This window comes from Hemibagrus wyckioides, linkage group LG10 (genome assembly GCF_019097595.1).
Source record: "Hemibagrus wyckioides isolate EC202008001 linkage group LG10, SWU_Hwy_1.0, whole genome shotgun sequence".
NCBI lineage: Eukaryota > Metazoa > Chordata > Actinopteri > Siluriformes > Bagridae > Hemibagrus > Hemibagrus wyckioides.
This window is the reverse complement of record NC_080719.1, coordinates 15,320,559-15,348,270: the sequence shown is the minus strand read 5'-3', so window position 1 is coordinate 15,348,270 and position 27,712 is coordinate 15,320,559. Positions and strand designations below refer to the sequence as shown.

The 27,712-nt window shown below is 38.1% G+C and overlaps 1 protein-coding gene across 3 annotated transcripts; it reads left to right on the top strand.

Annotated features, from left to right (window-relative positions):
• The first annotated feature begins 4,899 nt into the window (after window positions 1-4,899).
• tjp3 (tight junction protein 3) lies at window positions 4,900-26,117 on the top strand. 3 transcript variants are annotated; one of them, XM_058400977.1, is made up of 31 exons: window positions 4,900-5,036; window positions 13,179-13,235; window positions 13,509-13,633; window positions 14,372-14,474; window positions 14,589-14,853; window positions 15,041-15,144; window positions 15,247-15,436; window positions 15,544-15,622; window positions 15,707-15,807; window positions 16,121-16,202; window positions 16,337-16,437; window positions 16,612-16,696; window positions 17,334-17,437; window positions 17,546-17,633; window positions 18,721-18,797; window positions 18,888-18,963; window positions 19,111-19,196; window positions 19,304-19,376; window positions 21,614-21,678; window positions 21,923-21,986; window positions 22,073-22,229; window positions 22,313-22,421; window positions 22,961-23,180; window positions 23,468-23,667; window positions 23,794-23,889; window positions 23,985-24,058; window positions 24,195-24,405; window positions 24,563-24,663; window positions 24,986-25,492; window positions 25,577-25,614; window positions 25,721-26,116. In XM_058400977.1, exons 2-31 carry the CDS (start codon window positions 13,188-13,190, stop codon window positions 25,854-25,856), a joined length of 3,765 nt encoding a protein of 1,254 aa, XP_058256960.1. In that variant the 5' UTR covers window positions 4,900-5,036; window positions 13,179-13,187; the 3' UTR covers window positions 25,857-26,116. The 3 variants fall into 3 exon arrangements, with proteins under 3 accessions (XP_058256960.1, XP_058256959.1, XP_058256961.1); XM_058400976.1 differs by lacking the exon at window positions 4,900-5,036 and adding an exon at window positions 8,313-8,466 and having other exon boundaries at window positions 25,721-26,117; XM_058400978.1 differs by lacking the exon at window positions 4,900-5,036 and adding an exon at window positions 12,994-13,044 and having other exon boundaries at window positions 25,721-26,117.
• The last annotated feature ends 1,595 nt before the right edge of the window (window positions 26,118-27,712 follow it).

Below are 27,712 nucleotides of genomic sequence, written 5' to 3'. Positions count from 1 at the left end.
CAGAAGAGAACCGCACCCAAACCTGCTCTATATGTTTCACAGCTTTCTGTCACAATCTGCTCTTGCTATTACAGAGAGCAGAATAACAGACTACTGTTTAGCACAGTGCCTTCGGAACAGAGTAGGGAATGTAGTCTTGTAAACAGACACCTGTACAGTATATATTTGTATACAATGCAGTGACATTTTATTTATTGTTCTTATTTATCTGACCTCATTGCTGGACTCGTGAGAGAGTAGGACAAACCCTACCGGTCCACCTGAATGTCCTCAAACATGCTTCTGTCTTCTTTATGCACCAGAGTAATGAGTCCTTTTGTGTTTGTGCTGTTAACAAGATAACACAGTAGTGATTCAGGGCTGATACCAAAAAATTTCAGCTTCAGCTTTTAATCGAAAATAATGTGATTCCTATTTGAATTGTTTGCTCTCAGGTAACGCAAGGAATCTGTTCAACCCCACTCAGTATGACGCCTACAGATGGATATAGACCTGCCAGGGCAGTGCATTCATTGTGCGACTATATTGGTTTCACAGAACAAAAGCAAAGTATACAAATACGCTTCAGTGATCCAGACCAATAAAACTGACCAACAAGACTTGACCAAAATGTTGAACAGGGATACAGTACAGAGATGTAAAAAATAATTATATAATCTGGGTGACGGGATAATGCAGTATCTTTCAGTATCGTTTATTTTATAGGGATTTAGCTTTGTCTAGCTTCAGTTCATGTTATATGCTTATACAGCTTGTGCAGGGGAAGAAAATGATACAGAGACGAGGAATTATTTAAAAAAAAAAAACCCAAACAAGACAAAGTAGGCGGGTGATGTGGCAAAAAATAATATCCTTGATACACAGTACACTATGTTTAGGTTCGCTAGAACAAAACAGCCAGAGCTCTCTGTGAAGACTCTGCAAATGTTCTTCCCATGTCAAACGTTTTCTGGGTCCCCCTGCTTCCCAAATACATGCATTTAGTGTGTGTGAGATGGGACTTCAGCATGTATTCCTGCCTCACACACACAGTTACAGGCTCTGTGACCCTGACCAGGATAAAGCCCTTAATAAAAATGGATTAATTCAATTTCATACAAAAAAGTCTATTATTTAACACTGTAAGGAGGAAAAGTAATAATAATAATACACTCAGCTATTTATTTCAGCAAAGAAATTGCTGTTATAAAAGCACCAATAAAACTTGCGATATCTCAAACCTTTAAAAAGAAATAGAGGATTGTGAATTCATTTATCAAAATATTGAGATTTTCTAGTCATATCACCCAGCCCTAAGTCCTTTGCACCATACTATTGCACTGTTTTGGATTTCTGCACGAGATTAATATAATGTTAATAACATTATTGTAATTGGTAGTAGTCGTAGAAGTAGTCGTAATGTATTATTGTTTTGTTTTTTTGACCCAAGTACATTAAAGCTTGAAGCCCTAATCAGAAATCAGGGACACAGCATTAGCAGTGGCACAGGAAGAGCTCTGACAAACCTGTGTATCTTAGTGCTCCAGTGTCACACTGTTGTGATTAAGTGTGTGTGTGTGTGTGTGTGTTGGTCCTTGAGTGATTCCTGATTGAGGCCTTTTTTTAAAAAATCTTAACATTGTAGTAAATTACATTGTAGAGCATCTGACCAGATCCTTTATCTCAGGAAGATATCTTAGTGTTGTTGCTTAATGGGGTTTTTTTTTCATCCTGATTGAAATGAATACATACCCAGTATGCAAGTTTTATCAATTTAATGCACTCCGGTCACTCTCTCAGGCTTTGCATGCAAAAAAAAGGCAGATTTTTATGTAGTGTGTATGCCAAAATATCTAAAGCCTCAAATCGGATATTATAGATTAATAATCAGACATTGTTTCTGCTGATCAGTTACGTCCAGTCTTAGATCCATGTTGTGTATTTGCATTTAAACATTTTCCCACATGCCGGAGAAAGTATTGTTTTCTTTTTCCTTTTATCCCAGGCACATCCCAGTCTTCATGGATACTAATACAAAATGGTTCCAGCCCTGTGGTGCTTTATTTGGTCTTCCTGCACATGAAGAATATTAAATCCCCAATCAGATTGCGTAACACCTGAATAAATATCTTTGAATCTTCCTTCTCATGGTGTTTAGGACAAATTCAGTAAAGCACCTTAAAAGACTGAAATGTGCTGAACTCAGAGACATACACACTGTACACTAATAAGGATGTTGCTGTTATTATTAGTATTATTAATATCATAAATAGTATTATTGTAGAAGAATATCTTTGAAACTGCTGTCACAGTTGCCGTGATTTCTGATTGGGGCTTTCACATGAGATGAAGTTAGTGCTGAATCTGTTATACACACACACACACACACAGTCATCTTGCACTGTGTTAGTCGGTTAGTCTAAACTCTGTCATTTCTTCTTTGTAAAATTTGCACTAAAATCTTTTTCTTTTTCTTTTTTTTTATCCTGTCGAAAACCTCTAATGTCAAAGGTATCTATTGAGTCACATTAATTTATTATTGACACAAAAAGAGAAAGCTGTGCTACTGAAATGATATGTGTAGGGTGTGTTTTTATTCTGCCATTTGCTTTGCATTGTGTGTTTTATATCTGATGTTGAGATGTACATACTGCATAACAATTTGTGCCTTTCAGCTATTTCTTAAATAAATTTTCTAAATATATAAAAAAATAAATATAAAAAAAATGAACATACAGCAGTGCAATGTTTGTTATTAACAAAGCGGTGAATAAAATGATTAAATTGCTGGAATGTTGTTAGTATATATTTGATTGCTAATGAGGAGACAGGAGTGAGAGGTACAATAAAGAAGCTCAGCAGGTGAGAGTGTACAGTACACAAGAGTATTCAGAGAGTGACACAGGAAAAAACCTGAACAACTATAAATATATATATATATATATATATATATATATATATATATATATATATATATATATATATATATATATATATATATATTCTACATTTCAATGAACTAGTGAAGTGAATTTTATGAAATATTCTAGTAGTTTCCCTAGGGAAATATTTGTAATACTTTTTTGCTGCAGTGATATAAATAAAAAATAAAAGTGTTTATAGCACTCTTATAGCACAACACAGCCATCTGCAAACGACTACAGTGTTAATAATGAATCGGTTCAATTAACGAACAATACGTTTTTATCTATTTATTGTTACATTTAACATGGAAAGAAAGAAAGAAAGAAAGAAAGAAAGAAAGAAAGAAAGAAAGAAAGAAATACAGACAGACAGAAAGAAAGAAAGACAGACAGACAGACAGAAAGAAAGACAGACAGACAGACAGAAAGAAATACAGACAGACAGAAATACAGACAGACAGACAGAAAGAAAGAAAGACAAATTCTTCAGTAGTTACATTGCTTCAGAAGTCATTACATCTTATTTGCATGACAAAAAAAAGAAAACATGATCATTGTATGTCACATGATCCACCCCAGCATTTGCAAATAATGTAAATGTAGCCCAACCCTTCTGGATCCTTAGAGCTGACGTTATCCATTTTTCCTTTAATATACAGTGTGATGTGTACTAAAATATTTAAATCATTGCATTTCACATTGTGTTAAAGGGCGAATAAAGGTTCAAGGTTCAAGGCTGTGACATTAAATATAGTCGTAAATAAGACTTTAAGCTGGATATTGATTTCATGCTATACACTTTAATGGTAGCTATTCGGTGTAGATCTGTAGATGGTATATTCTGTCAGTTAAATTCATGTCTGTTCTAGACTAACACTACAAAATGTGGAAAAGTTCAAGGCGGTGAAGGCCTACGCAAGACACTCATTATTTACAGTCTAGCACAGTTTGTGGTATTGGAGCACAACTCCAGCTTGAGGTATTGTCTGTGTGGAGTTTCACATGTTCTCCCTCCCTGTCTGTCTGTCTGGGGCTCCAGTTTCAGGGTGTCCCAAGGTGTGGACGAGGGGTGAAATGACCTGTCTTGCATTCAGTGTTACTGGAACTGACTCCAGATTTAACCTGACCAGTCTCAATTGGTTACTGAAGGGGAATGAATGAATGAATGTTTTGCTGTAAATCACATCAAAGTTGAGTCCAAATGAACAACTTTATCAGCCATTATGACTTTTTTTTTTTTTTTAATTCTGTAATTTACACACTACGTTTTTTAAAGGCATAAACATTCCAGTGGCATTTGAAATATTGTGTTGATGTGCATATGTTTTTAATAATTATAGCAGCAAATTCAGATCAGGTGAATTTGAGAAATAAATACATTTAACAACAGGTAAGAAGTAAAATGAATTCATTAAATATAACAAATTAATGAAAGTAAACAAATTCATTTACTTATCATTTATTTATTTATTTATTTATTTATTTATTATTTTGTTAACATGACATAGGAACCAAGAAAAAAAGCCAGGGGTACAGGTATAGACAAAAAACTCCACAGCATTCTGTGACAATCAACAAACAAACAAACACACAAACAAACAAAGAAACAAACAAACAAATAATAGGCTAAAAAGTAAACAAATTAATAAATAAACAGGTATAGACAAAAACTCCACAGCATTCTGTGACAATAAACAAAACAAACAAAGAAACAAAGAAACAAATAAATGCATAAACTAAAAAATAGGCTAAAATAAATAAATAAATAAATAAATAAATAAATAAAAATGACAAAAACATTAAATTGTAAGCATATATTCTTAGTTTTGGCAGCTTTTCCTTTACAGGAAGTGCACATAAATTCTAATATCTTTAAGAAAATGAAAGAAAAGCGGGAGGTGACTTTTAATACCTTAAATATGTGGCTAAAATATTTTGCTAATTAGAAGATGGCGCATCATGACGTCTCCCGGTGACGTCTCCCATAGACACGCCCACTGTGTCTTCAGGTAAACGGCACCTGACAGTAGGTGCAGTGGAGTTAATTACAAAGGCGAGAGTGAGAGGAACAGGTGTCCAGGTGAAAGCGGTGGATTTGTGAGTGCTACTCTTTACATCTGCACATCTTCTCAGGTAAAGGCTTTTTATTTATTACTCTGTTATGTGGCTGGTGTTTTTGTTCAGGTTGCTTCTTTGTGCCTTTACAGCTAGAAATAAAGCTCTTTTTCTCTGCCGGAAAGCACTGTATAGGTAAAACGTGAACTTGAACTCATTTTAACAGCTGAGCAATAATGTCTAAGTGCTAAAGGTGTGTGAAAATACAGAAAAAAGTGCCTTTGTTTATAAAAGTGCGCAAATGTTTCTCTCTGGTTTTCTATGAAGTAGTTTATTGTCGCTCGCAGACCTTTAACCCTGAGTAATGCTACAGTCGCTTCTTACCAGTTTGTACACTGCCCTTTTAGGTTTGTTTTTTTTTCCCCCAAGGGATACTAAAATTTACATTTTTAATGTCTCTAGAAAAACAAACAAACCTAATGAATCACGTGAAAAGAATTTTGTGTGAACATTTCGTTCAGTTTTGTGTGTCGACTTCACATGGACATAAACACGGGCTGCAGCCCAAATCACGCTCCACGTCCTACATAGTGCACTTCATGCGCCTTGAAATCGTGTTTATTTACACCCTATGTAGTGCACTACTTATTAAATATGAAGCCATTTAGGAGTACAGTCACTCATTAGTGAGGAGTCTCAACAAGGTCATTTATTCGTTATTTAATTTCTTATTTCTGAGGAATAACGGCAATAATTCTACTTAAACACACCTGTAGTAGAGAATAGATATATAGTACAATGCGTACGAAACAGATGAGTGAACACACACACACACACACACACACACACACATGCAGTCCCTGTAATTTCTAACCTGCCCTTCTGGTTGAGCCACCCTCACTTGTCTCTGCTTGATTTCTAGTTTCACTAGGTTTCACAATACATCATCGCCAAACTATCCACAGGCTACACATGCGTTTGAGTTCTCTTGTCTTAGTGTCTTACTCAGAAACGAAACACACACACCTCAACCAGTATCAGTATACATTGTGTGTTGGATTAAGTACACCTCTTTTTAGCGTGTACTTCAGCATGACTCTGTAAATATTACTTTGACATGAAAATATCTGTATTTTCATCTAAACAGTCTTTGACTAAATCTAACATCATGCCACAGCATATAGAGCGGGAGAGAAGTGTGTTTGCTGCACATAGCTGTCTCTACGTAACAGGAAGTGGCTCTTAAGTAAACAGCCTGGCTGGGAGCACCAAACTGATTAACCCTTCTGAAGATGTTTACTGATACTGTAGTAAGGACACACCTTTATGCTCCAGGAGTGTGTTGTCTTGTCTTGTGTGTGTGTGTGTGTGTGTGTGTGTGTGTGTGAGAGAGAGAGAAAGAGAGAGAGAGAAACACCTGTGTCCTCTCAAGTGTGTTGCCCCCAGGGTGGGAAGGAAGTTTCCTCTATGATAAACATTAACACCCAATCAATGTGTCTGCTGAACAGACTCTCAGTGTTTATCAGGTACACTTTGTAGGTATGCAGTTACTGAATGCAGCCCATCTGATGATCTGGACAGTGTGTTCGCTCATCTGTACCCCAGAGCTGTTCAGTTCTCGGTTCTGATTGGTCACCGGGCATTAGGCAGCAAGTGAACATTTTGTCCTCAAAGTTGATGTGTTAGAAGCAGGAAAAATGGGCAAGCATAAGAATTTGACAAGGGCCAAATTGTCATGGCTAGACGACTGGATCAGACTATCTCCAAAACTGCAGCTCTTGTGGGGTGTTCCTGGTCTGCAGTGGTCAGTATCTATCAGAAGTACGTCCAAGGAAGGAACAGTAGTGAACCGGTGACATGGGCGGCCAAGGCTCACTGATGCACATGAGGAGCGAAGGCTGGCCCGTGTGGTCCGATCCAACAGATGAGCTACTGTTGCTCTGTAGCTAATGTAGTTAATGCTGATTCTTAACTCAGTGCTGGTCCCAAGCTTTGATCAAATAGGAGAGTTGCGTCGGGAAGGGCATCCAACATAAAACCTGTGCCGAATTCAAACATGCGGACCAAATGATCTGCTGTGGCGACCCCAAACAGAGCAGCCGAAACAACAACAACAATAACTAACTGAAAATTAGGGAGCAGCTGACAGGATGTAAGTAATAACTTGTTTCTAGAATATTGGACAATAATAAAGGTAACTATAAACAGAAAAAAAGTATGCCCTTTCACAGCAGACCCTTTTTTTTTTTAAATAAATAAACCTCAGTGTTTCCCAAAAGTCATGAGATGATTGGTGTAGAGATGTTTGTGTGAGATGTATTTGTTTGTTGTTCTTTTTTTCTGATTTTTTTTAGAATAATTTAGATGTGCTGACTAGCAGGGAATGAGACTACCAGGTTGAGTCTGTTATGTTTTTCTTTCAGTCGTATTCATGTTCTGACCACATTACAGGTCAGCTGGATATTTTTTGGTCAGTGAACAGTTTCTCAATGCAGCAGTAATGATGACGTGCTCCGCTAGTCGCTCTGTTTCCACTGCTCTGTGTCAGATGAACAAATCTGTGAAGGTTTGTTGGATATTTAACCGTATTAAATGAGATGACTGATTGTATCCCAGCTGTAGATACGGTGTGGGAACGAGGGTGCAAAAGCGAATTTTCCTTCTACACACCACATTTTCCAAGATCAGATAACATGCTTGATTTTTGCCGAGAAACAAAAGGCCTCTGCTTCCTGAACCTGAAACTATGTAGCACATACCAAAGCCTCCTCTGGACTGGCAGTAAATGTCCTCCAGCCTAAAAGCTTTATCAATTATTAACCAGCTGTGGTAATGATTCCTTGTGCAGCCAACATTGTGTGTAAATACAGCAGTCAGTCTGTGTTTCAGTCATCGCTAGCAGTGATCTTTTCAGATTAGACCAACAGTCTATATATATATATATATATATATATATATATATATATATATATATATATATATATATATATATATATATATAATATATATAATATATAATAATATATATATATATATATTATATATATATATATATAATATAATATATGGATATATGGATCCTAGTTTGTTTTGGTGCTTTATTATAGCGTAATTAATTAATTTTTTTGCTTATTATTCATGCAGCCTGGTTGCCAGGTGGTTCACTGCTTTTATCATCATCATGTGTCTTGATACAGCTTCTTAAGGCAGTTTTCCCTCAGTGAGAGCCCTAAATTACCAGGGGGTTTCATGTTCCACCTTAATTTCCTGGCAAATCCAAGACTTGAAAACATCTAGGGAATGGGAAAGCCTGTGGGCGGAGCGCTCAGCCGAGTCAGGTGTGTTCTGCTTAAGGTGTTTTTCATGGACAAAGCCCTGCTTCATTGTGGACCAAAAGACAATGGTGTATAAGTGTGTATAACATGAAGTAATCTAGGATTTTTAATGATTCTGGAGATTATTTATTTCATGTTACCTGAAGAAGATGGAGGTGAGGTTCAAAGACCCGGTGAGTCCACAGACAGGCTTCATTTCAATGTAAATGGCACATGAGCACAGTTCAGTTTATCTTGTGTTTCAAAGAGCTCAGTAGTTGATTATTTTTCCATTGTTGGCAGTTTGATTTCACTTTGTCATGCAGAGACTTGACTTTATCCACCCTCGCTGCACCTGCTGCCTGAAGTGTTGTTGCCATATGGTTCATCAATATGACTTTCAAAATAAACACCAACACCTCTAGTTACTCTATCAGCTGGTTTTTTTTTTGGGTAGCTTAGAGAGATTTATTGTTGTTTTAGCCATGTACAAATGTACAGCAGGATACAAAATATCATTCTCCTTCAAGGCCTTGGTGCAAATATTATAGAACTGTGATAAACGAGATAAAATGCCATTTTCTTTTGTATGAAACTGAAATCTAGTCAGATGTACAACGCAGATTATTGGAGAGTTGAACAGCTCGTTCTGGGAGTTTGTTTGTTTGGGTTCCCCCCCCCAAACATCGAGCACATATATTTGCATATCTGATCTGCCTTTTCTGTAATTCTGATCAAAAAAGATCAGACATGCAAACGTCTGTCATCTGTGTTAAAGGTGTCTGCTTTGTGGTGCCATTTTCTTGCTCTCCCCCAAGGTCATAGAGTATTGTTTTGGACATGGTCCAGCTGTTTAGAAGACTTTCTTCCTTAAGGTAGAAAGTAGGACTGGGCGATATGTGAGGAATAACACACAATAGACCATGGTGTTGTACATGCAGTGTATTATTTTCTTATAATTGTACAGGCTGAGGTTTCTATTCTGGTTATGCCGCAATGAAGTTGCACTTTTTAATTGGCTATAGCTACCTTTTAACGGTGTGGGATTTCCATGTTCCATTTCTCTCTCTCTCTCTTTCTCTCCCACTCGCTTGAAGATTTTTTAATATTTATAAAGCACCATGACTGTTACAACGCACATGTTATAGGACTCATGTTATATGAACATCTCCTAACAAAACATGTATACTACAGCGCTGTCAGAGTCTTTTCTGATTGGTCAGAATGCTTTGGGTAGTTTTCTATAACGGCAGCTCTGACCGTAGTTCCAGCAGAAAGTTTTATCTTAAAGTGTTCATTGTAACATGTGAATAGGGACTGGTGGACATGCGACATTAAAAAGATGTTTTAAAAAATAAATTAATAAAACTCCTGTGTAATTGTCTGTATGATGAAAGCATTTTTGGTAGTAGTCTCCAGTGTGAGCACTTTATAACTGTCTGATGGAGATGAAGCTGTAAGATTTTAACACAGGAAAGTCATCAAGACTGGGGGCTTTTTTTTTGCTGTGTTTTTTTCGGTTTGTCTGTATCTCTTATAACATTTTTTGTGTTATGAACCTCAAGAAAAAGAGAGCTGATGAGAGAACGACTCTATAGGTGCTTTATCAAGTGATAACAGGAACTAACTTGCTTCATGTGCATTCCACAACATCAGATATAACCATACAAAGATAAATAGTATTCCATGTCATTCTTTAGTAAATAAAGCCAGTTTTTCTTTGGTGACTTGCTGTGCTAAGAGTAACTCTGCTCAGGATCAGGCCACATCATACCGAATCCATTACTGATTATTTTCCTATAACAGCACATGTATTTTTAATTCTTTGCATAATGTAATAATTTGCTTTATCGCATGAACTAGCTAATTAGTGAATAACAAAAATTTAATGACATGAACGACATGTTCGAATGATTATGATCTTTCTTTTTAAATAGGAATTTATATTTATTAGTTTTAAAAAATATATTTATTTCTTAAGGGTTTTATCTTCAAGGGCCAAAGCGAAGAACCCTTTATAGAATTTTCGGTATATAGTTTCACTAAAGGTAAAGGTCATGATGCATATCCTGTATTGTAGTAATAAAAGGTTGTGAAGTGATAAGTCTGACGTATTGTCCACCGGTCCAGGATGTGTTGTGCAGCAGCTCACAAGCATTGGTGGTGTTCTCACTTCCAGCACTTTATCCAGGAAAGCATAGTTCATTGATGTTAGAAGAACTTCTGTAGCTCCATACATGATCTGCGTTCCTGTGATATTTATACATTCATAAATTGCACACTTTGTATTTTATTCTTTTGTCAACTTCTATCTCCTGCAATCATCCCACTATGACTGGCAGAGTAGCAGCGAGGGTGTGATAGAAACTCGGGCGGGGTTTCCCACAGGGCTTTTCTGTGGTCAGAGAGTATTTATGAGCTCATGATGTCAACATCTAAATCAATCAAAATGTAACACCTTACTGTAAACTTGTATCAGCAAGCTGACATTTTAGCAGTTAAATAACACGGTTTTGCGTTCTTCTTTATTTCTAAAAGTCTGAATTCACTCACAAGTGGACAGATACATGGTCAGCTTTCTGAAACAAAACAGGCCACAAGACGAGTCCATCTCATCACTGTTTAAAATGTTTATTAACATGACCTGAAATCTCAAAGGTGGGCAAATAATTTCATTTAAAACAGTTGAGCTGATTGGCATGTGAGTGTACATTACATAAGAAACTGTCATGACAACAAATAAACACTCTTATGTAGCTTCAAATGCATATATTGGCTGTTTTATTAGTACACCTGCTCATCTATGCAGTTATTCAGTCAGCATATCATGTGGCAGCAGCTTGGGTTAATGTTCACCTCATCAGAATGAGGAAAGTGTGATCTCTGTAACTTTCATCCTGGCATTGTTGTCGGTGCTAGCCTGGAAGCTTTAGGATTTCAACCACTGATCTGAAATTTTCACACACACCAGTCTGTAGAGTTTAAACGGAATGGAGCAAGGTTCAATAAACATTCAGTGACAGTCAGAGAACAGCCAGGCTGGTTCAGCTGATAGGAAAGCTGTGGTTTACTTAAATAACCACTCTTTGCAACCACGTTGAGCAGAAAAGCATCTCCAAGTGCACACCAGATTGAACCTTGTTGTAGAGAGGCAGGAGACCGCATTGGGTTCCACTGCTCTCCATGAAGGACAGGAATCTGAGCCTACAGTGTGCACAGACTCAAGCAAACTGGACAGTTAAAGTTAAGAAACATCAGCTGGTCTTTTTCCAGTCCTTAACTTCCAGTGTCAGTGAGCCTGTGCATGCTGTAGCCTCTTGCTGTAAGTTTTCAGCATAACTACAATGTAGTTTAGAGAATTAATACGTTATGAATTCAGGAATTGAGAAAATTGAAGAAACGTGTAATAAAGTATCTATATGTGCCTTTTACTTGATTGATGGCTGTTCCTGGAAGCTCTTGAAATTAGGGTACATTTACATTTCTGGTATTTGGCAGACATCTTTATCCAGAGCAGCTTACAGATTTAGCTCTTTTTTCTTTTACAACCAAGCAATTGAAGGTTAGGGGCCATGCTTAGGGGCCCAGCAGTGGATTTGAACTCACAATCTAAAGTAAGCTACCACATCCCCCAGTGTGACTTCTGTATTGCAGTCAAATGAGAGAATTCCTTTCATCACACCGTGTGAAGGACACTGTACAACACACTGTATTCCCCCTCACCCGTGTCAACTGATTATATGTAAATGTAAAAATGTCAACACTAGAAGCAGCCCAGTTTCTGAGACAGGCGCTTGCCTTTGAGTTCCAGGAAAAGAGCAGGAGCGTCCTGCTGATATTTCTGTCTTGGAAAAGCAACTCAAATGTGCGATTCTAGAAAGATTTTGGTCTTAAAGCACCTTCGTGTAGATCCTTTGAGACATGGGACTGTTTATAAAGAGGAAAACCTCAGAGGTCTTAACAGTACAAAGTCACAGAGACAGGAAACGGTTAATGTTTTATTCGAATGCGATTCAACATGTAAACCTTAATGAAACATTTAGCTTGGTATTGACCTTGTGTTGATTTTATAGATTATTACATTTATTGGTTTACTTTATCTACTACTACGAACACTACTACTAATAATAATACTGATCGTTTTTTGTTTTTGTTTGTTTATTTATCTTTTAGACATTGAGACATCTCATTTCTCCTTGTTTCTCTGTGATTATATCTCGTATTAGTGGTCTTCATGAATACTACGTTTTTAATATAAAGGCTCCTGCATGACAATGATTTACCAAGAAATTAGTTCATATCCAGTTTTAAGATATAGTTTAAATATTTATATAAATGAGATTTAGTGAGATTTCCTGGTGTTGTCTGAGATCTACTTGGTCCTAGTTTCAATACAGTGGACTTTTATAGAGAGGAGAGAAAACTCTGGCAGCTTGGTTATTGTTGTTATCTCTGGTTGAGTATTGGTTTCATCTTTCTTTGTGTGGCTGTACAGGTGAGAGTGATTCAGTGATCTGTGTGTCATTGTCTTGTCTTAGTCTTAATCTCTGCAGTGTTTCGTATCGAAACGAGCTGGTATGCCGGCCATGAAGAGAATGTGCACCGAGACTGGTGCTGTGTATTATGTGTTTGTTGATCGGGGAGGTGTCATGTTTCAGGCCCCGCCCCTTCTACCTGCCCTCCAGGAATGTGGTGAGCAGGTGAGAGCATGCTAGGGCTGAGTCACTCTTCCTCTAATTCAGGGAGTGGGAGGAAAAACACTAAAGCTTTCGGTCAGCATACTCTTGCAATGTGCCTGTCCAACTCATGGAGCCATTTTTAGTCTCTCTTGCTGCGTTTTGATGCTTTGCACCTGTAACACTACAGGAGGGCTTTTATCATTGAAACTTGTTGCTTTTTTGTTTAGAAGGCAGACATGGAGGAAATGACGATATGGGAGCAGCACACGGTGACGCTAAACAAAGTAAGTTTTCCTTCAGGCTTTTTTTTACACTTTCACCTTTGCTTCATGATTCCTAAAGAGTTGATAAAGGTGAGTGAAACTCGATACACTATGGCGAGGAAATGTAACAGCACGAGCATGTTTACTTACCTGTGGCTCAGCCGCAGTACTTTTCATCTCACCAGGACACACCCTGCATTTTTGAACATCTTAAATCATGTGATCTGTTGGAATATGCAGATTTTTAACTCATTCGCCTGTGTCATTCTTTCTCCACTCTGGTTTTTCTAACAGGATCCCAAAGTCGGCTTTGGTTTTGCTATTTCGGGTGGGAGGGACAAGCCAAACCCAAGCAATGGAGACACAGCTGTGATCATATCTGATGTGGTGCCTGGCGGTCCAGCTATGGGCAGACTACAGTGAGTTCCTCACGTACACATCACTTCCTCATGCACCTCCAGGCTAATCTCGTCCAACCTGTCATGTTTGTGTATGAAAAACCTACAAGCCTAAACACCTCATCATGCTGTGTTTAACACATCATAATGTTCAAGTAGTGTAAAAAAAGAAACAAGATTGTATAATGCTTGATTATAAAATTTAGAGCTAATTTAGTTTGTTATTGTGTTATTGGTTGCTGTCTCTTTAAATAAGAGAACGTCTGCTAACCTCAGTGTGATGGGTCCAAACCAGGAAGTAGTGTCAGAGCATGTTACGCCATTGATTTTTGTTTATACTGGCTTCCTATTAACTTTAACATTAAATGTAAAGTCCTAATGTGGACATATGAAACCTCTTGTGAAGCTCTGACTTTTTTCAGAGATCTCCTTTTACCCAGTGATACATTTTGGACTGATTTTAACTATTTTGTATAGACAAATGAAATTAAATATTAAAAACATTAAAATCCAAATAAAATATGCTGTGTGTGTGTATATGTATGTGTGTATGTATATATGTATATATGTACATATGTATGTATATATATATATATATATATATATATATACATATGTATGTATATATATATATATATATATATACATACATATGTATATATATATATATATATATATATATATACATACATATATATATATATATATATATATATATATATATAAATAAATAAATAATATTATTTCTCATCTTTACAGGACACGGGATCAGATCGTCATGGTGAATGGGGTGTCAATGGAGAACACGACCTCACATTACACCATTCAGCACCTCAAGGGCTGTGGCAAAACAGCCAACATTGTAAGTACAAACACCCACAAAACCTGTTCTATAATACATTTTGGTGTTTTTACATGAAAGGTCACTGAGAGGTCACTATTAATGAAAGGGTTAATATGGTGTTGTCTATTACAGACAGTGAAGAGGCCTCGCACAGTTCAGGTACCAGTCAGTGGCAGACCCACACGAGCTTCCTCACAATCAAACCTGCTGGACGATCGCTATGAGCGGAAACCTCGGCAAGGGTCAGACTCGGGGTACGGGCGGCGTCCTCGGAGTACAACACCTGAACGCAACGGCCACGACCTGGCACTTATGTCCGGCTACAAGAGACTGCCCAATCAGGATGCTCCAGATAAACCCATCAGAGCCACGCTAGTGAAGCTGAAACCTACAGACGGTGAGGGGATGAGCCATAAAGCCATTTTCAGGAACGAGGGATGGATTTTATAAATCCCTTAGAGCACAGATTTCCAACATTGGTCCTGGAGTACCTCCAGTCATTGCATATTGCAGTTTCATTGAGCAGGGAAAATATTGTTTATATGTGTTTTATGTGTTCTGTGCAAAATGTCACTCTCTTTTAGAGTACGGGATGAAGTTAGGGAGTCAGATTTTTATCAAGCACATGAGTCCCACTGGTCTGGCTGCTAAAGAAGGCACACTGCAAGAGGGAGATCTTGTTCTCAAGGTGAGATGATTTCATTCGCAAGATATAATGTTCTTGATTTAACCTGATTGTTGATAAATAAATGTTAATAATATCTAAATAATAAATTTAAATCTTTGCTAGATTAATGGAATGACTACAGAGAACCTTTCCCTGCTGGAGACCAAGCACCTGGTGGAGAAGTCGAGGGGTAAACTCTCCATGGTAGTGCTAAGGGACAACAGAAAGTTCCTGGTCAGTATCCCTGAGGTGAAGGACAGCCCTCAGAACAGTACTGAGGAGAGGAGTGGAGGCAGCAGCTCAGAGCTGGAGGGTGAGTCAATAAAAAATGATGTCCAAAACTCACTCTAGTGTTCATTGTGAATGTGCTTTTTATAAATGCCAGAAAACCTTACATGTAAATATTTTTTTTCCCATCAGAGATTTCTGATCTGGATACAGACAGCCCTGTTCGGCATCGAACGTCTCGCACAGCGAACCGAGAACGTCGCACACGAAGGTAAACCGCACACACATACAACAGTCAGGCCTGTGATGTTAAAGGTTGGAAATGGCACATACAGAATTGCCTTTTTTGTTTTAGAACCCGGAATGAAGTTCCTCCTTCCTCAAAAGCTCGTGATTCACCCCACCTGCGCTCCAACAAGACACAGCCAACTTCCTATGCAATGCCACGACGCAGAGGTCAGTCTCTCTTAGCAGTCATTCAAACACACACACACTGATCAGTCAGATTTTTGCAATCATGTTAGTCATGATTTAAGCAGCTAATTTGTGTAAAATCTGATTTATGTATGTGCCAAAGGTAAGAATGTTTTGTGTCTATATAGATTTGATTGTCCATTTTTATTTATATGCATACATTTTCTAGATTGTTCTATAAAAGATGTTTTAGAAAAAACTAATTTGAGAAAGAATGCTCTGAATATGGGGAATTGTTTATAGTAGTAGTAGTAATAATAATAATAATAATAATAATCTCTCATTACATGTGCAGTCTCATCGGAGTCAGAATCAGACCACAGCAAATCTCCTTCTCCGGCTAAACATGACAGCCTTGACAGCAAAGACCGGTACAGGTAAAGTTGTGGTGCTTCACAGCATGCCTCAAACATTTTCAGACAGCTACACAGACTCCATATTTCACGTTAATGTTTGTAATGAACCGCATGCTGGCTTTAATATGAGAGTAAGTGAGTGTTTGTCATTTCAGAGTGCTCTCAGGAGTATCAGCGCTGCCTAATCCTCGAGCTTCTCCTGTAACTAACTGGAATGCTCCTCGCAGCTCCTACTCATTACCCCGTCCACGCAAAGGTTTGTCCCAAACACTGTTTACAATTTAAACACACTACAGTCAGCCATGTTATAGATAAACTTTCCTCTGATATTACACTTCATTTGCTTTAGTATTTGAAGTCGTGGAATCTGATTCTGTTAAAATGGTCAGTAGCCATAATGTTAATGTTGAGAAATCATTCTGCATTTCAGCGGTTTCAGAGTCTGATTCAGACCGCAGTGCATCTCCACCCCCAAGACGGGAGAGTCCCAGGACTGACAATCAGTCCAGATACAAGTAAGGGTTATTACAAATGTTTTACTTTCTCCGTATAGTGTCTAGATAACATTGCTTTAACACACCACCATTCCAATAAACCTGGTATGTTATATACAACATATACCCTACAGCTTAAATACTATTGTCTAGCAGATGAGACTAATTGCTGTCTGTTAAGACACTTGCTGGTTAGTGTTAGTTATCTAGCTAGGTTATTCAGCAAATAGTAATCAAGTTCACATGCAGGTAAATAGAAAAATAATGACCTAGCAGGCTATAACTACATGCACCTTCTTATTTTTTATGATATTAGGTATTTTTTTCTTGTTTATTCTGTTGTTTGTTTTTTTCTTTTCTCTCTTAAAAATTACATTTTGTTAGTGCAGGAAATTATCCTGTGAAGACGTGGCTTGTGGCAGGTTTAGATAAAAAAAAATACTAGCAGGTGATTGTGAATAAATAGATCAGTTTGCTTAATGATTTGCTGTATGATAATTCAAGAAGGGTCACAATGTAGGAATTTTTTTGTTTTTAACAATAGATACTGGGTATTCCAAAATGGATGAGAGCTTTTATTCTCTGTAAATGATCTGCTGCATTTTGTCTAACACTACATTACTCAGATCATGAATGTGTCCTTCCCTCCCTCTCCCAGGGTGCTCCCTGACCTTCCCCAAGCTGGCTTGAAGTCATCCTCCCGCAGCCGTTCCCTGGACCTGCTCAGCCACAATCCCTCCCCTTACAGACCCCCACCACGAGGTGAGACAATTTCCCTGCTCATCCCCTTCACCCGCCTCCTTTCCCTTTCACTGCCTCTGCTAGAGTATTATGAATTACAGAGTTCTGACTATCCCTGTTTTTCTACAGATGAGTCAGAGTCAGGGTCAGATGGAAGTTCAGGAGCAGCTCTCAGACCAGGAACGCTGTCCAGCCAGGACTCGCGCAACAGATACAGGTATTGATGAGGGTGGTCTTGCTGCACCTCCTCATTCAACATGCTGAACTCCAGCAAGAACCTCCCAAACAGGACCACTTATCTTCTGGGCATTCAAGATTTAATTAATTTTATTTTTAATTAAAAAAAAATTAATGAATACATTCTTTTTTTTTTCTATTCATGTTTTTGTAGTATTTAGGCAATTTTATGCGTGCAATTTTTGTTTTTTTTGTTTATTTGTTTGTTGTTTTTTATACTGTTTACATGGGTTTTTTTTTTTGCTCCTTTCAATTGTTACTCTCATACTTGTTTGCATATTTTTGTAGCATTATGCTGCAGTGTAATAAATTTGTGATCTTAAATAAAAAGAATCGTATCACATTGAATATGTGACTGTATTTGCATTGATTTTGCTGCTAGATGATCACCAGAATTAAATGAAATTTTAATCATGCAATATATTTTAATCATATCAGAGATATAGCAAACATTATAACAGCTGTAATATGATTCAGTCGGTTCACATTAAATTGAAAATTGAAAAATCTGAGATAGAATAGAATTTTTTTTCTAGACTTTTTGTTTAAATTCTATAGTTTGGTCCCATTTTTCACCAACCATGACGTGAAATAATTTATATAATTCATCAGGATGTATATGTATGTAGTGTAGCCAATTTTTAATTTGATATAAACTGATGTCAGGTTTTGAGGTGAATATCTTACAATGCTATTATAAGAACAACTATAATTAAATTAAATTAAAACTTAATAATAGTCAAATAATAAATATTAGTTTTATTTTCAGTTGAGAATATGTTATAAGGATATGATGAGAAGGCTTGGAAAATGCCCATATATCCTAAACTTGCTTGAAGATGCAGATTAGTTCCTATATCATTGCTGTGATAAGCAGTGCTGGCAGCTGTGTTATCAGAAGCCAGGCTGTAGTACGCCATTTGCAAATGAAACACAAATACTCACCACGCGCACACGCACACCATTCCATTACCACCCGATTTCTGTTATTTTTATCATCCACATTTCCCTTCATGTCGCTGGACACAAACTTCTCACGCTTTCACCTCTTCCTTTTGCTTCGGCAGGGCCACACCCGAGATAGCGCTAGCACCCATGGTTGCATCCCCAAAATGGTCAAAACCCTCAACACCCATCAGGAGAGGTGAGCATGGTGTAATCACACACACGTTAGCTTAAGTTGAACGGGGAAAAACTAATTTCAGAGTATTTGATGAAATGTATGTTCATGCAGCTCCATCAGAGTCTGAGTCAGATGCAAGTTATCCAGCGGTTCCCAGTCCGGTCCCAAACACCTCACGTACAAACGAGTAAGCATTCCACTTGGGCGTTAAAATCTGCTTGCAACAGTAGATAATATAATAGAAGAGCTAAAACATTTTCAGCCTCTTTAACATTCTATTTCCACACAATGTCAAGACAAATAAAAATGAGTTGCATGAATATTTGTGTTTCAGTGTTGTTGCTCAAACTCAAGTGGCACCGGTTAAAAACAAACCAGAGTTTCGTTACAGATCCTCCTCACCTCCCAGACCTCCATCTGGTCTGTACACTGTCATTAATGCACCACTCACCTGTACAAACATTTACACCTCTGATGTCTGGAACCTGTTTTAATGTTTTGTATTGTTGTACTGCTTTAATCCTCAGACCACACTCGGTCTGATAGAGCACTTTCGGCACTCAGGAGATCAGGCAGCAGCGATCATGACAGCAATCATAGGTACTTTTCAAACACCTTCTCAAAAACACTGGTAGTATTTCATATTTGGCTAAAGAGTCAGCGTGTTTCAGATTCCAGCTGTTTTAAAGATTTTTGTAAGCAATAATCTTAATGAAGCTACTAATGGAATCCCAAATTTTTTTCATTTCATATTCTTGCTTAAGATGCTATATATTTTTATTTATTATAAAATCATATTACCTGGTACAAAAGTACCTGGGTGCATGTATTGGGAATTTAAACAAAATTCAGACGCCTGTGCTAAAACTTTAGACTTGGCTATATACCAAAAGAAAAGTTTTTTTTTTTTTTTTTTTGTGATTGATAATAGGGAGTAATTTTCTTTTTGTATTTGTTTATTTATACAATAAGCAGGTTTAACAAATGAAAAGCCCAGACAACACAACTGTTTGTCCTGCACACACAACTGCCCCTGTGTTAATTGTATTAAACTCATTGCTACAGTATAAAACATAAGAAATGAAACTTATGTTCTTATTTTGGCGGCGAACGAAAATTGTGTAAAGAGAATTCTTTTCTTTTTGCTCTAGACAGTAGCTTTCTGTACATTTACCCGCTCTTAACTATGTGACTTTAATATAGACTGTTTAATGTGGGATGTGGTAGCTTAATGGTTAAGGCATTGGACTAATAATCAGAAGGTTGTGAGTCCAAATCCTATGCTCACCAAGCTACCACTGCTGGGCCCTTGAACAAGGCCCTTAATCCCGAAGTGCTCAGTTGTATAAAAAATGTAAGTCGGATGCCAGAAATGTAAAATCAGAGGTGGATAGTAACAAATTACATTTACTTCGCTACATTTGGTTCCTCCATTACTGTCAAATGTTAATAAATATGAGCTTTTTTAAAATAATTAGTTTATATGACTTGTTCGCAAGTCTCGCGAGACTTTGGAGAGGCTGCATCGCGAGAGGCTGTTACGGATCTCCCGCTTCCGCATAGCGCGCGTTTAGAGGAAGACTTGTGCGAGTTTTTGGAGGCAGATCACCCATGACCTCAAGTTCAGACTATGTTTTCAGTCCAAGATGTCAAAAAGAATAGTTTCATTATGCGATGCATGCTGTGGTCACCAAAACGAGCGGACATCGCAGCGTACAAGAATTCCAGCTCTAACCTGAAAAAAGCAGTAAGTGTCAAAGTTAGGCATATTTGACCCCTATTAATGGTCATTTGGTAACTATGGGCACATTGAGCACATTTCTCACACTATGTTTGAATGTTTTTCTTCATATGCCCTCTCGTGCAAGCAATATCTTGTGAACCCTAAAAGCGACACAGGTTCATGAACCAACGTTCATCCTAAACGTCTGCACAATTTCACACCCATTTTCCATAAAACTCCATCAATTTTACAGCATACTGTGACGTCATGCATTTATACACAAATACGGACACCTCAACAAAGTGTAGAACATACATACACAATAAAAACGGGATTGTATTTGATTTTATTCCTACCTAAAGAATGCATGTACTTATAAAATGTAATATATGCATATATTATTATTTCATCAGAGGATTCAGCAAACAAGCTTAATGTTTATGCAGAACTCCTCAAAGTGAGGTTCAGTCCACAGTAAAATTCTGTAAAACTGATTGTTCACGAAAGACCATATGACAAAATAAACATTCACATACTGAAGGGCAAACGCACATAAACAAGTTCATACACAAATATAATAACAAACACACACTCTGCGTGCACACACACACACCTTCTCTTTTGTTCTCTGTTAGCTTGTTTAAATGCAGATGCTGACTAGTTTGTGCTGTGAATGTGAAAAGAAAGACAGAGTTAACTGTTAGAAAAACACCTGGGTGTGTTTGAGATTTTATTGCAAATGACAGGTCATGTAATGTTGATGTGCCCATCACTGGACTGAGATGTGGCCATCACTGGACTGAGATGGGCTTCTTCACTTCAACCTATGTTTTTATAAAGTAGAACAAAGAGACTTCTAAGGAGAGGTGTGTGTAAGCTTCCCAAGTAGTTTGAAATTCAGTTTTTTGCTCTGTCAGATCAGAATTAACTAGTAACTAGCTACTTGAGTAGTTTTTTCATCCGATACTTTTTTACTCTTACTCAAGTAACTATTAAGATTGTTTGTTACTTTTACTTGAGTACAGATTTTGGATAGTCTACCCACATCTGTGTAAAATATACTATAGTGTAGTTTAATTATGTTTACTTGACACACTTTGTATTCTTCCTCTAGTTTGCCAGAAGCAGACAGCACCCTTCGATCTGATTTATCAAGATCCAACCGCAGCAGGATGAATGGTACGTATCAAAGCCCCACTAAGGGATTATTCTTCATCCAATGACGGATGACGATCATGCACACATTCTGCCATAAGTAACTTATTAAGAATAACATTACGAAGGTCACCGATTTTCATGCTACCAAGTGATTTATTTTCCTTTAACACATGCTAAAGGCAAGTAAAGGAGTGTGCAGCATGTTCGTTTTTCTTATGCTTCGCTTGGTTAAGCAGTAACGTTGTGTTGTTGCTCATGTATTTAGCCATGCCTGTAGAAGAGCCTCTTTACTCCCTCCCACCTGATGCAGGTTCTACACCGAACCTGGGGTAAGCAAAGTTCAAACTAGTGTTGGAATGTGTAGACGATTTTGGCAGAATTTCATAATTTGCTCAAAAGTCTTTCTCCATTGCAGCTACAGCTCAGACCAAAACAGGGTGGGATTTGTTAAAGAGAGCAATTTAGGTCTCCGTCTTATAGGGGGCAATGACGTGGGCATCTTTGTCGGAGGCATCCAGCCTAACAGCCCTGCTCAGAGAGAGGGCATGAGAGAGGGGGATCAGATACTGCAGGTTGGATTTCTATTTCCATTACGTCATGTTGCTTTCTGTTCCTCTATGTATTGTTTTAACAGTTGGTGTTTATTCTTCCTCAGGTCAATGGGGTTGACTTCACTCACTTCACTAGAGAAGAGGCCGCCATGTTCCTTATGAACATTCGTTCTGGGGAACGCATTGACATGCTCACTCAGAATAAAATGGACCGTGAGTAAACACCTATCCTCTTTTGAGAGCCAATAACTGTCTTGTTTGAGGTCCTGATTTGCAAGGATTCTCTCAGGCTTTTCAGCATGTTCGTAAGCCATGTACTGTGCTTTTTTAATGCAACATTTTAATCCTGTTATGTAGACAATAGATTGTATTCCATTAGAAGCATCATATGTTTATGTAAATCAGGTGATAGAGGCAAGCAACTTTTGCAGCCAAGCTCAAGAGATCATTAGTTATTTTCTTTATATAAGACATTCCTTTGGAAGGATATGATAGTATTTGATGTAATTTCCCCTCAAACATGCCTCCCTTATGATTGAAGAAAATGTGCCTGGAGTTTAATTATGATCTAAAAATTCGAATAAAAGAAATCAATTTAAACTTCATCAAAAATTGATCAGAAATCACTATAGCATGATATTTAGATGTGGGATTTCCTAAGTGTCAAACATCAGCTATTCTATAAGAATATGAAATGTGTAAATTGTAGATAGGAGTGCTAATGCCTAATGGGGCACAATTCATATCTTCAGTTTATAAGAAGATCCTGAAGTCCAACCTTGGCGATTCCTTCTACATCCGCACCCACTTTGACTACCAGGCAGAAGAGAGTCATGGCCTAGGCTTCACCCGGGGAGAGGTTTTCCGTGTGATCGATACAATGCACCGTGGGAAACTGGGAACTTGGCTGGCTGTTCGAATGGGAACAAATCTCTATGAGTTAGACAAGGGCACTATACCCAACCAGACCAGGTGAGACAAAAGCAGGCATTATCCGTGTTCATACTGTATGCTCCATTCTGTACCAAATTTAAGGCCTATGCTTTTCTATATGTAGATATTTATGAATGTATCTGATATGTGCATACTTTAGTTATCTCATGTATCCATGACCACTTAAGCAGCATTTTAAAATACTGAGCTTTTATACATATTTTAAAATATATAATAGAATGATAGCAAACCAGTTAAATCAGGTTCATAATTTGCTCCGTTGTGCTTTGTGCTGTAAAAACTGACAATGTTTTTGTTTGTGTCAGAGCTGAAAATCTAGCCCTAGTCGAGCAGACTCAGAGGATCCAACTGGCAGAACGCCAGGCCTCAGCTCCCAGGGCAGAGTTTTGGAAGCTACGAGGTCTCCGAGGGGCCAAGAAGCCTGTCCGAAGAACACGGGATGACCTTCTTCAACTGACCATCCAGGGCAAGTTTCCAGCATATGAGAAAGTTGTGCTGAGGGAAGGTGAGTAGATGGAGCACCTACATTTATAAACTTGAGAACCAACATGGAATTCACATGTGTTTGGTGAAAAGATGCACATGCACCATTAAGGGCTCTTTAATCGTTAAGTTGTTTTTGTTGTTCCAGCCAACTTTAAACGGCCGATTGTCGTCATGGGCCCCTTGAATGACATAGCAAATGAGAAACTGGCCAAAGAAATGCCGAATGAATTTGAGGTGGCAGGTATGAGCAATATTTTTATTTGTATAAGATTTAAATCAGGCTTTCTTACCTTATGGAATTAATAATTGGGTTTGGTTTGTTGTGTATTTTTGCAGAAATGGTGTCCAGGGGTGGTGGAGATGCACCGTCTGTCATTAAGTTGGACACAGTAAAAAGAATAGCAGAGCAGGTAAACTTGATTATAAATCTTTATTCTCTTTCCTTCTCTAATCTATATAGTTTATACATTAAATAAATTAGTGCTAGCACCAATAGACAGATTAATGTTTTTTTTTTTTTTTTGTTGTTTTTTTTCCTTGTTGCAGGAAAAGCACCCTCTATTGGACATCACACCCACTGCAGTGGAGAGACTCAGTTACATCCAGTATCACCCTATAGTGCTGTTCCTGGAGCCGCATAGCCGCAAGGATGTGAAAGTTATGAGACAGAGATATGATCCCAGTTCTAAGAAAAGCTCACGAAAACTGTACGCTCAAGCCTTAAAGCTTAAGAAACAATACTCCAACCTTTTTGCTGGTAAATACACATAGACTCTTCTTTACACGTCTCTTATCTAATTGCTTATATAAGAAAATTGATAATCACTGGCTTAACTGAAACAAGAGTTGTTTGTCTGCAGTTTACTGGCATAAGATTATGTACTTTACCAAATAAGTTCTTGGTTTTTCTTCAGCACACATCGATCTGCAGCCCACTTCAAATGTGTGGTACGAAATTCTTAAAGAGAAGATTCGGCAACAGCAGTCGAAGCCTGTCTGGGTCTCAGAAGTGATGGTAAGACTTTTCTCCTCTCTTTGGATGCAAAAATGTCAAGGAATTTAGATAAATTACATCGTTACCCAATTGTGGTATGGTTACAACTGAATCCAGCCCTCAGTGGGTTGAAGATTGGTTTCCATTGACCATTGTCACATCATTCTGTTGTCAGCGAATTACACAATATAAATAAGTATAGATTTTCCACTTGAATTTCGTTAATCTAGATCCAGTGTGTAATTTAAATGTTCCCTTGTTTTTTATTTTTGGCAACTTTTTTGTTCTGTAATTGTTTCCTTATTGGGAACTTGTACTAATGAGTTAACAATTATATGTGTAGTTGGAGGAAGGTGCCAATGAGGACCTGGATGTGCTCAACCATAATGAATCCTCAGACTACCTCAGTGGTGCCAGTGATTATGAGGACACAGACGGTGAGCCCTACACTGATGGCGAGGCTTACACAGATAACGAGGACCTGGAGGAGCCGACCCAACAAGGCCCAATGTTGCGCCGCAGCTCAGCACTGGCTCGATCCTCAGAACCAGCCAGACGGCAGACGCCTAGCCCTGAGCCTGAGCCATACTATGAAGAGGGGGAGGAGGCAGAGCCTGAGTACACTCTACCCCCTCCCGTCCGCTATACCCCTGAGCCTCAAGCCTCACAATTGGAGAATGAAGCATTGCCAGCAACGCACAGTTTTACAGATTCAGACGGCGAGCCTGACCTCCCTGTCACACCCTCCTCAGATGGACCTCCAGTATTTAGGGCTCCAGATCCCACAGCGTTCCCTAGCGAGAGCCCACCTCCTGTCACACTGTCTGCCATAGAGCAGAAACTAGAACAGGTATCACTTTACGTTTGTGAAATATGGAAAATGATAAGAAATGGAACACAAATGCAAAAATGTTCATATATTTTCTGTGTTTAGGCACGCAGGGCAAATTCACCCAAGGCCCCTTTGGTTGTGTAAGTATCATGACAAAAAAGAAGTATTTGCCCACCATTTGCTTGTTCAAAATTCCAGATTTTGTGTGACTTTTCCATTTTGTCTGACCTTTTTTTGTAATTCTAGGGTGGCACATCGTGAAGCAATGATGACACGAAGGACCCAGATCAGAGGCAGCGACAGTTCAGATGACAATGATGACTATAATGATGATGAAGAAGAATCTGATGACACGGAATGGGGTCCTGCCACAGAGCTCTAGTGCACACAACCTTGAAGACACATGGACTGACACGTCTGTGGAAATAATGTGAAAATCCTTTTATTTTACTTTTATTGACCTATACTCATGGACATGTTCTGAACACTCTTACCACTGGACTGTATTGCATACCCTGGGGTTCTTTTAAACCCTGTACTATCGGAAGTGTTCACGCCCAATGTATATTTTACCCGCTGTATTACATTACAGCTCTGTCTTTTCTTTTTTTTTTTTTTTAACTTGAACTGTTTTAAAATAAATGCATTTAACAAAATGTTCCACCTTCCAGGGTCATATATATATATATATACATATACAGTACACTGATCAGGCATAACATTATGAACACTGACAGTTGAAGTGAATAACACTGATGATCTCATCATGGCACCTGTTAGTGGGTGGGATATATTAGGCAGCAAGTGAACAATTTGTCCTCAAAGTTGATGTGTTAGAAGCAGGAAAAATGGACAAGCGTAAGGCAAGTTTGACAAGGGCCAAATTGTGATGGCTAGACGACTGGATCAGAGCATCTCCAAAACTGCAGGTCTTGTGGGGTGTTCCCGGTCTGCAGTGGTCAGTATCTATCAAAAGTGTTCCAAGGAAGGAACAGTGGTGAACCAGCGACAGGGTCATGTCACTGATGCACATGGGGACGAAGGATGGCTTGTGTGATTCAGTCCAACAGACGAGCTACTGTTGCTCAAATTGAAGAAGTTAATGCTGGTTCTGATAGAAAGGTGTCACAGTGCATCACAGTTTGTTGTGTTTTGGCAGCAAAAGGGGGACCAACACATTATTATGCAGGTGGTCATTATGCCTGATCAGTGTATATATTTAATATATAAATTATGTAATGTTTTTTTCCTCTGAAAAGAGTAGCACATTGGGATTAAATGAATCAAGTGCACACATGAATAAGAAATCTGCACACAATGCCCATTTGACAAGAAAAACCTGCTTATATAGGTGCATCATACTTATATAGGTGAATGATCCACCATCCAAATAACTGACAGTCCAATGGTAGCCCTTTTTTACTGATGTATAGGGCGTATAGAAGGGGTCTGATAAATAAGAATAAAAAGTGATCGGACATGCTTTTCAAGAAAAATAATGAATGCTGGGTGGGGTTGAACAGGCCCGATGTTGAACCAGAATTACTGTCACCAACCAGATGTTGCTTACTTCCCAAGAAAATGTCCAAAAGTGTTATTCCTCTTATACCACAGCAATTTGTCAACAATTATCATTTTTAATTTATTGTCTAATGACACATTCTACTTAATTGTTAACCAATTATATAGTTCCTGTTATCATTTGCATTATAGCGCTATAACACTAATTCCCTCACTGCTCTGTGTTTTCCGTCTCTTACAGTTACTTAGGCAAAATAATGAAATTTGTCACGTTACAGAGAAACCACAAACCATTCTGAAGACATCCTGACTGTAACAAAGTGCTGACGCAGGAGCCTTTTATCCGTAAATTCACAATGATCTCAATAATCGTACATTTTGTTAAAAATTATTATTAATCATTTAATTTAAAGGCTAAGGTTGTGTATAGAGTTTGCCCTGTGAGAGTTTGCCCTGTGAAACTATAATATATTACTGTAGGCCTGTGATAATATATTAGTGTAGATTAATATAAACCTGTGATCCAGTGATTTGTCTTGCAGCCAGAACTGCAGGCAAGGCCTCTTATATGGAAACCTCTTCTGAGCAAACAGAATCAGGAATTTGATGTGTGGTATGGTTGTGTTTAACTTGTTTAAGATATAACCCAACCTCAGCCTTCAAAGCGTTAAGAGAGAAATGAGTTTCACTTAATCAAGAGTCTTAACGCACATGTAC